The following is a 9941-nucleotide window of genomic DNA, read 5'->3' as shown; positions in this document are numbered from 1 at the left end:
TTTAGAAAACTGAGTAAGATATGCAATTTTTTCCCCTAGGCGAGAGCAGTGTCATAGATGAAACCTCTCTCTCCTAGAGGATTAAAGACCTTGTTTAGAGGAGTGCTTGCTCTTGTACTGCTGTGTTCGAACGCTAACCTCTTTGGCCTCCCCAGAAGGTGGATTTGAAACAATTGCTTCTGCCTCTGGCACAACGCTTTTGGTGTGAAAGAGTAAGTGTTTGTGTCTTTACATAGCTGTTGATCGAAACTAGGTAACCATGGATTTACTGTAACTTGTTTTTCATCACTTTATTGCACAAACAATAGGGGGTAAACGCAACAAAGAGTGGTGACAAAAAGACTGGTCAGACTTCTAATTAAGAATATCCTGATACACCCAAAATAATCAAAGATACTGTGGCCAAGATGATGTTGAACAAGTAAGAGAGGGCTGTTGTTTGGTCTTATTTGAGACCAAATGTTGGACTCAGATAAGAAAGTCTGCAAGAAGGTACAGAGTTATCTGAATATTGACTGTTCAAGAGGAAAAACAAAATACATGCATACATATGTGTGTGTGTATATATATATATATTGCTGATCCTATGCTCAAGTCACTTAGTATAGTAAGCATAAAATAAACTGACTTAAGCAGGGAAAAGAGTAATTTGTACATGTTAAAAAAGCAGTTCTCCACTGTGGACATACTGGGAAAAGCAGAATGTTCTACTCTTCCTTGTAGATTTAAAAAATGCATTTTGGCATCAGTTTGTTTTCATAAAGCAGGAAAAAAATCAACTCATTTGCACAGAGGTTCACTTTCGGACTGTAATACATAGAGGTGAGAGGGTGTATTTCTAGTTCCAGCGTGCATGAGAGACCTGGACAGGAGAGAGTACCCACAGTTTCTGCATCCAACTCCTACCATTCTGGACTTCTTTCCCCAGTCCTCTTTGGAGTCAGTCAACATCACTTAGCAAAGTCCATTCTCATATATATGCCTTGTAATCCTTGGGAAGTCCAGGTCCAGCTGACTTGCAGTCTGCTTCAGACCAGTATTTCCCATTTGGAGACTTTGCCTCTTAAAGAGGAGAACTTAACTGCAAGAGAAAGGCAAAGGTATGCCAGATTACTGCGCTGTTAATGAGCAGAGATAATCAGTACCCTCTGTCTGGGACAAAGTTTCTATATTTTATATGGAGTGTTGCTTAAAGCTCCTAGCCCTTGCTCCAGACTTAATACATTTTACCATAATATTTTAGGCAGTCAGGTAAAGGATTTAATTATTTTAGCTCTGTGCTCTTTCTGTCTCTTCCATGTAACCAGTGGTAAAAGCAAGTAGTCAGAAGCATGCAACTGCGTGTTTGACTGCCACATGGACGCTACTGCCATGCAGAAGGAAGAACATACTGGAAACTTTCCTACAGTGCAAAGGAACCAGTAATTTAAAATTCTGACATCTAGCACTGAACTGGAAACAGTTTCAGGTCTATTTTTTTTTTTTTGTCCTCCACAAAAAGAATGCTGTTATATAGAATGTGTGAAATATAGGGACACCAAGCAATTTGCTCTCTGGAGGATACATTAAATTTAGATCCTTTCTTTTTCATCTAAAGCTACGTATTGAAAGGAGAGTGATCTTCTGGGACAGGATTACATCCTAACTTTAAAAAATTGTATTATGTCTATTTTCCTGTTGTGGCTCTGAACTTCTCCCAGGTTCTCCGTGGGAATCTGGAATACAACAGGAAAATAACGGTGGGGGTTGGTCCCATCCATTTGTTGAAGAGAAAGCAAGGCAAGAGAGTAGGAAGTTGCCCAGCTGTGGAAGTCTAAGCTGGAGAGCAATGGACAAAAAGAAAATAATGGTGCATTATCTCTGGTCAGTGACAAACTTGCATGTGTGATGTACCTATTCTATGTTGATCACAGGGTCAGCTGGGGAAATAAAAAAACCAAAGAGTGAGAAGGGTCGCTTATCAGGTGTGGAAGTGTTTCAGAAGGTTTAGTCCTTTCCAGAATAAAAAAAAATCATTGGGTTTTAGGGAACTGATGTGTATAGGCCGTTCTAGTGTTTCAGAACTGTGTTATCCTTAGATGCTCTTTTTCCACATAAATTAGATTGCACATGAGATGTTTGCTTATTATGGGTTTTGGAGAACCAAATTTCGGTCTTAATGCTTGGTTAGCTCTGCTGAGGTGACAACTGATAGGTGGGTGATGGGCTTGAAAGCTGCTTCTGAGGGAGGTGGTGGCTGAAGGGCTGCAGCAAGGCACGGTGAGGTGAGAGGGGTGGCTGTGACTTAAGCTGCCACGTATGTGTGTAGTAGTAGTGAGCAGCAGAGGAAGCAAGGGTTAGTTTTGTGGGAGGGTTTGGTTCTGGTTTTTGTTTTTTTTTTTTTCTTTCTGCGGGTATAGAAGGCTGATGCGTACATTACTTGAAGAGTTACATTTAGTTTCTTTGTTTTACAGTGGGTATTATGTTCTGTCCAGAGTTGAGAACATGACTAAAAGCTAGTAAAAGATACCACGAGACATCTGGGGGGGAGGGAAGAGGCATTCGACTATTCGGAAATGTTTTTTATGCCAATGATTTACAAAGATCTCTTTCATTTGTTGAACCTCTGTTGATTTAAAGCTGACTGGGTATATTGAGAGCGTCTAACAATTTGTCTAGGGAATTACAGAGACAACAGACTGTATCACCAAGGGCAAAAATGATGATTTAGCAATTCGGAGTCTTACAAAAAAGACCGATCTTCTGGCAGTCATTCTTAAATGAGGGTTAGATTTTTTTTTTACTTTTTTTTTCAGTATCATGTTCCTTGTCTTCCCAAGTTCTTGGCAGGAAAATGGTTGAAGGTTTTGCGTAGTTGGTTTACTTCTGTGAAAACACGTTAACCGCGCTACCTGGTGAGGCATACAGGGCTACCCTGAAAGGTTGTGAGCGGGTGAAATGCACCTGTATCTGTCCGAGGAGCAGAACTGGGAGAGAACGGGCTTTGTCACCACGCAGAGAGGCGAGGGGACAGTTACGGCTCCTGGGAGCGGTACCGGCAGCCGGGGCGCCGAGGGACGGCGGTGCCCGCGCAGTGCCCAGCCCCGCTGAGGGCTGAGGGCGGTCCGTACCCAGGGGGGCCGGCGGAAGGGGGCCGGGGCCCTTCACACCCCTCGGGAGGGCAGACCGGCTGACGGGGCCTGCGGGCGGGGGAGCGGGGTGTGGCGGGGCGGCCCCGCCCCGCCTTGTGACGCCGGGGTGTGCTTCTGACGCGCCGCCGCACTCCAGAAGGATCCTGGCAACGCCATTTTGTAGCGGGCCGCGCGAGCAGGCGGGCGGCAGTTGCGGCGTGGAGCGCAGTGGCGGCTGCCGGAGAGAGCGGCGGCTCCCCGGAGCCGCGGAGGTGGGGGCGCTGCGCTGGGAGGGGCGCTGCGCGACGGTTGCGGCGCCGCGCCGCCGGGCGGCGGGGACGAGCCGCGGGACGGCGCTCGGCGCTGGGCCGGGCCGCCGCCGAGGGGAAGGCGGGGCGGAGGGAGGGGAGGGGAGGGGAGGGGAGGGCAGGGCGCCGCTGGGGAGCGGGGGCAGGAAGGAGGTTGTCTCCGGCCGCGGGGGGCGGGGAGGGCGGCCGGTGTCTCGGCTCGTCCCCGGCGGAACGGGCGGGTCGGGGGGCCGGGGCGCCCGTGCGCCCCCGCCTCCCCGCGGCCGCCATGTTCTCTTCGGCGCGGAGGGAAAATGGCTTCGGTCGCTTTGGCGGGGGAGGCCGGCGCCCTTTCCCGTGCCGCTGCTCGGCGTCGAGAACGGGGACCTCGCCGGAGCAGCGGTTTGGTGGGCCGCGGACCCCCTGCCGCCCGGGGCGGGGGTGGGCCCGGCCCGGCGCCCCGCGTCTTCGCGCCGGGTGTGCGGGGGGCGCGGGGTGCCCTCCCTTGGGAAGGGACGGGGCCCCGCACCGCCCGGCCGCGGCGTCCCGGCGCCTTTGGCGCCCGCGTCCCGCTCGGTAGCGTCGCCCTGGCTGCGGAGCCCGGACGCGTCGGTCTGAGACGCAGCTTGCGTGAGCTAGAACCGACTTACGATTGGAGAGTGACATAAAAGACGACGTGTGTAGTGAGTTGCTTACCTCGTCGAGCTAAGTAACGAGGAGTTGGGTAACATAAGTTTCGTTGTCATTTTGGCTTAGCGCTAGGAATTCTCAGGGCGAAAGTTGATGACGGGTTCCTTGAAGTCTTCAAAAGCGCACCGGGCGATACTCGAACGCCCTTTTTAAGTACACGGAAGCCTTCCTTTTCCCTAGCATATGCGCCTTTCGGTGCCTGAGCAGCTTTGCAGAAATAACATGCACTGTATGTGTGTAGTGTCTGAGCCGCGATACTTCTTTTTAACGTGTTTTGTAAGAAGTAGGTTATTGGTTTGTGTTCCCCTATCAAACATGGTTGATTTGAAAAAGCTGTGGGATTAAAAAATAACGTGCAAGAAACAGCAGAGAGAAAATGAAAATTGGGTAGTTGAGGAAAAATGCAGTCTTCATTATAGTGCTAATTTGATAATTAATGGCTTTGAAAATGAATTGTTTGTCTATGGGATGTAATTCAAAGAGCAAAATACCTTTGTTACAGATGCGGCATTCCAGGCGAACTAATTATCCTGACTGGGATAAAAAAGAAGGTCCGGATCACAGAAGATGTGACAGTGCCAGTAAGAGAAAGAAGAGATCATTAAGTGCTGCTCAGGAGAACAGGCACAGCAAACATGATCTTTCTAAACTTCCTGACAGGTAAATAACTTCTTAACTTCTGATATCAGCAAGCATATGTTTTACAATTTTATTATTCTCATCAGGTCACCTGCTAATGTACTCATTTTTGAGTTGGAGATATTTCAAGACAGTTGTCTTGCAGCTTAAATAGCTGTCTTGACAGGGCTACTAGAATTATTTTAATTGTTTTATTTGATCCTTTGTTTGTAGTACCGAAACCAAATCTGTAAATGAAAGAGACCACCATGAACGACGCTATGTTGAAGAATACAGAAACGAGTACAATCAAGGATATGATACTGGGCATCACAGTAGCAAATCATCAGGTCATAGTGGGACAAGTAGTTACAAAAGGAAATACAAGACACCTCACACTACCTGTCATCATCATCAGTCACAGGTGGTGTGACCAATTTTAATTTAGGATTTTTTTATTTTAAGAAGATAGTCAGTCATCTGGGCAGTAGTAGTTGAGTGTGGGGTTTGGGGAATTCTATCAATAATAGTTTATTATTTTAGCTAATATTAGTAGATTATTAATTTTGCTAGGATTTTATTTCCTTCAGTGAAAATGTATAGTTTGTAGGTATGCTTGTGATACAACAGAATGTAGTCTTGCTATTTGAGCAGAATAATAACCATCAATTGGAATACTTGAAATACAGGCATCGCTTTCATGCCTTTGAAATTTTTATTATGACAAGCATTTACTTCAGCCCTACTCAAAAATTCAAGCACAAGCTTTTAGTCAAAAGCAAGTTGAAGTGTCACTGAAATAGCAAGGAGATAACGTCACATTTTTACTTTTTTTTCTAAATCTGTTTAGTAAGGTGTTTTAAGTATTGCTGAAAAATCTGTAAATCAAATATGTATGATGTCTGCCCACTAGCAGAGCAGTTTTTCTGATTTTTGTTAATATAAAACTCTTAAAAAAGCTGAAGATTTGGTTTATAATTTAAGGTCTTCAGCTGAGACAGCCTAAAATGTTTATATTGTGTATGATTTAAAAAAAAAAATTCTTATCAAATACTCAGACCAGTGATTTAATCTCTATTACTTAAGATGGGTATTTTAATTTGGCCACAAGGCTATTTTTTTATATATATAGATATAGTTATAAGATAATTATTAAATTCTTTTGCTTTAAAAAAAAAAAGGGTCACTGAAATCTTAAGGTAAAATTCAGTGAACCAATCTTTTAAAAGAAAAACAATTGTGTTGTAATTTTTTGTTGCCTTGCCACTTTGAGTATCTCATCTGAAAATCTGTTCCTTGCCATGTTTTTCTCCTGTAACATAAACTATGTGCCCTGTGAATTTCCGGGGACTGAATTTGAAATTGCTCCTGCCATCTGTTTGTGGCCTGGCGTGTATCTGAATGCCTGAATATCTCCCTGCTGAATGAATTTCGTATTCTGACCTGAATTCACTCGGGTTTATTGATTGGCTGGACGATCTTGGTGCCGTTCCAGAAGAGTCATCGAAGGAAAAGATCCAGGAGTGTAGAGGATGATGAGGAGGGTCACCTGATCTGTCAGAGTGGAGACGTACTAAGTGCAAGATGTATAGAATATTTTTCAAAATTTATTAACTATTCAGATAGAATAAGTTCTTTTAGAATAAGGTGTGAGGGGGCTTTGGAAGTCTTTTCTTTCTGTCTTGACTTTTTTTGTTTGGGGGTGGGGATTGTTACTCTTTTTTTCTGTAGAACTTAAATATTTTTCTTTTTTCTTTTTCCCTTGTTTTTTTTCCCCCCCCAAAAATAGTAAATGAAGTTAATGAACCTACTAGAATGAGACCCCTGTAAATGTGCCTTGATGAGAGTTGTCCAGTAACATCTCTCAAACTAGATATTTACAATTTAAAGCAGCGCAGTCTAGAATAGAGTCAGTGATAGTACTTAGTCTTTTTATTTTTCTTTGTTTGTTTGTTTAATAGCTGAGTAAGTTCACAACTTGTGTTACAGAGAGTTCTTTTCTTTATAGATGAGGTTGTTGCTACTTTGGGTGAAGGCGCTTTTGGAAAAGTAGTGGAATGCATCGATCACAAAGCGTAAGTCTTGAATTAAATACATGTAATTTTTCTTACCAGTGCTATCTCAGTGTGGTTCATGAAGGGCTTCCTGATTGTATCAGGTGTTATCTTTACTTCTCATATGCTGCTCTGTGTATTTCTTTAAGGCTGCTGCAGTTCCCAAACGTAAATGTATGTTGGCGCATCCTGCTAAAAACAGCACCCAGACACAAGGGTTGTGCAGGACTGGTGGATCGGGCAACGGGCGGGTCTCCTGCAGTCGCGCCCCAGCCTGGCAGGGGTCGAGGGCTGATGGGGGAGGTGGCCTAGACAATGTGGGGTGAAGCTGCACCCCCCCCCACTGGGAAGTCCTGGGGCCTGCAACACCCCAGCTCTGAATAATGAGCGACATTTCTGACATCATGTAGTTTACCTTAAAGTATCATCTGTGATGATGCAACGCCATTTGGGTTCTAGCAGCGAGCATGTTATTAATCAAGAATGTATTTTGTGTTCGATGGCAGTTTTGCTGTGTGCAAAATAGTATGAAAACTACGTTGTCTTTCTGGTCACTGTAGAAGGCATTTGACACCTGAGTTATGTTTTTACTACTTAGATGACTGAAGGCAGCTTGTCATTTTTGACTGACAGTTTTGTTAGGCTGCGATATGTGAAGTTTCTCCAGTGCTAGTCCAGCATATGTAAATACAAAGGGAAAGTAAATGGGGCTTTTAACCTTTAAGAACAAGACCGAAAATAAGGTATTGAGTGTGTTTTCAAAATTTAAAGATTATAGTGTGTTTGTGCAGAGATGAACCTTGATTTTATTAAGTCAGTATGTACTTAAAAAAACACCTTTTCTGATGACGTTGCCATTGTGGGTGATAATTACTGAATATTCTTAATTAAAACTAGTCATTGCTCTCACTACTTTTAAAACCTGTCTTTTCAGGGAAGGCAGACACGTAGCTGTGAAAATAGTAAAAAATGTTGATAGGTACTCTGAAGCAGCTCGTGCAGAAATACAAGTACTGCAACATTTAAATGCATCGGATCCCACCAGTAAATAGTAAGTATACAAAGCTGACTGTACTTTGTTTTGGCTTTGATTTCTGTGACATCGCTTTCTGTAACATATGACCCATATATATCTGTGTTACACAACTTCCTGTTGTGATTCATGTGTTTTCCTGCTTTTGCAGTTCCTGTGTCCAGATGTTAGAATGGTTTGAGTACCATGGACATGTCTGCATTGTTTTTGAGCTACTGGGGCTCAGCACCTATGACTTCATTAAAGAGAATGGCTTTCTGCCACTTAGACTGGACCACATTCGACAGATGGCGTATCAGATCTGCAAATCTGTGAACTGTAAGTATGTTTCTTGTTTGATTTATTTGTTAAATTTTCTTCATGGAATTTGCTAATTATACTTTTTATTTTTGCAGTTCTGCATTTGAACAAGTTAACACATACAGATCTGAAACCAGAAAATATTTTATTTGTGACGTCTGACTATGTAGAACAGTATAACCCCAAACTGGTAAGGTCCTGTCCTCTTCCCCGCTCCCCCTTCAGCCCTTGTCTGGGTTTATTTGGTCATTGGCACCCCACTGTGTTTCATTTCAGAAATGTGATGAACGCACACTAAAAAATCCAGCCATCAAAGTTGTGGACTTTGGAAGCGCAACATACGATGATGAGTATCATAGCACTTTGGTGTCTACAAGACATTACAGAGCTCCTGAAGTTATCCTAGGTCAGTAGAAGTCTGTTAGGCTCATCTTCTCTGTGAGACTTCTGGCATGCTATTGAAGAGCATACAACAGCAGTGTTGAGCTGTTGAACTCTTTGCAGCTTGCTATAAACACAAACCTTCTGAATCTTTTTCACAGCACTGGGATGGTCACAACCATGTGATGTTTGGAGCATAGGATGCATTCTCATAGAATATTACCTTGGATTCACAGTATTTCCGGTAGGTAACCAAGAACCTCAAAATGATGCAGCATCTATAAAGTTCCTCAGCTTGATGAAAATATGCTACAGAGAGGTGATGACCAAGGGGAATCATCTGTGCAAGAAATGAAGCTGCATTTCTCTGTAATGCCAAGTTGAAGAGAGCGGATGATGTAGGCACAAAGGACTTTCCTCAGCAGCAGATTTCTCCAAGTTGTACCTGTTAACATTTGAAATTTACAAGCCACACTAGTAACAGATGTAGCTTCAAAAAGGAAGTGAGGTTAGTGTGTGGTTCTTGTTAACTCCCTCTAGCAATGAACAAAACATATCTCTCTCCCTTTCCCCCCAGACCCATGACAGCAAAGAACACCTGGCAATGATGGAGCGAATACTGGGGCCTTTGCCAAATCACATGATAAAAAAAAGCAGGTAATTGCATTTTTCTGTACCTAGACTGCTATAGTTTAATTTAAATATTTTCAGATTTGGTTTAGTAGCAAATTTTTAAAGAAAGTTTAATAAACTCAGATTCATCCTTCTGTTCTATTTAACAAGCTGGCCACTCTTGTGGAATATTCCCAGCTCTTTTCCCAAGTTGAGAACAATCATGCTGATAAACTTCTAGTGAAGGGACAAAACAGAATCTTGGAATAACAAACTGTGGTCTGTTTGTTTAAGGAAACGCAAATATTTCCGTCATGACCGGCTGGATTGGGATGAACAAAGTTCTGCTGGTAAATATGTCTCGAGGCGCTGTAAGCCACTGAAGGTAAGATGACAGAGGGAGAATGCTTTTGGGGGAGAGGAGCTTTAAGTGCAATTATGAGAGTCAAGAGAGACATGTTTTCTTGTTTCCTTCACAAAGGCATTCATGACCTGCCATGATTCTGACCACGAGGACCTCTTTGACCTCATTGAAAAGATGTTGGAGTATGACCCAGCCAAGCGCATTACTCTTGAAGAAGCACTGAAACATCCTTTCTTCTTCCCACTGAAAAAGGAAAAAAGGGCTCTGTCTCCTGTAGCTGAGGCTGACACAGAAGTCAGTCCACCAAAGAAATATAAAAAACGTTAAATATTTATTGTGTACAGTTATTTTGTAAATGCCTTATTTTGTATTATGACTTTTTGGATACTGAAGTTTAACCCAGCTGCTGGCATAAAACTTTAGAAAAAGATACTGATGAACCTGGTTGCATTTCCTCAGTAAATAAAAAAATCTCAGGACACTTGTACTTTT

At 43.3% G+C, this 9941-nt stretch overlaps 1 protein-coding gene across 8 annotated transcripts; it reads left to right on the top strand.

The window, feature by feature from the left end:
• Window positions 1-73: 73 nt before the first annotated feature.
• On the top strand, window positions 74-9881 carry CLK1 (CDC like kinase 1). 8 transcript variants are annotated; one of them, XM_075028118.1, is made up of 13 exons: window positions 74-212; window positions 4590-4747; window positions 4940-5129; window positions 6201-6291; window positions 6714-6780; window positions 7694-7810; window positions 7944-8110; window positions 8188-8282; window positions 8369-8498; window positions 8635-8717; window positions 9051-9130; window positions 9380-9470; window positions 9567-9881. In XM_075028118.1, exons 2-13 carry the CDS (start codon window positions 4590-4592, stop codon window positions 9774-9776), a joined length of 1479 nt encoding a protein of 492 aa, XP_074884219.1. In that variant the 5' UTR covers window positions 74-212; the 3' UTR covers window positions 9777-9881. The 8 variants fall into 8 exon arrangements, with proteins under 8 accessions (XP_074884219.1, XP_074884216.1, XP_074884222.1 ...); XM_075028115.1 differs by lacking the exon at window positions 74-212 and adding an exon at window positions 1322-1863; XM_075028114.1 differs by lacking the exon at window positions 74-212 and adding an exon at window positions 3238-3382.
• The last annotated feature ends 60 nt before the right edge of the window (window positions 9882-9941 follow it).

Source organism: Buteo buteo, chromosome 5 (genome assembly GCF_964188355.1).
Source record: "Buteo buteo chromosome 5, bButBut1.hap1.1, whole genome shotgun sequence".
Taxonomy (NCBI): domain Eukaryota; kingdom Metazoa; phylum Chordata; class Aves; order Accipitriformes; family Accipitridae; genus Buteo; species Buteo buteo.
Note: the sequence above shows the minus strand (reverse complement) of the source record. Positions and strands in the feature narration are given on the sequence as shown.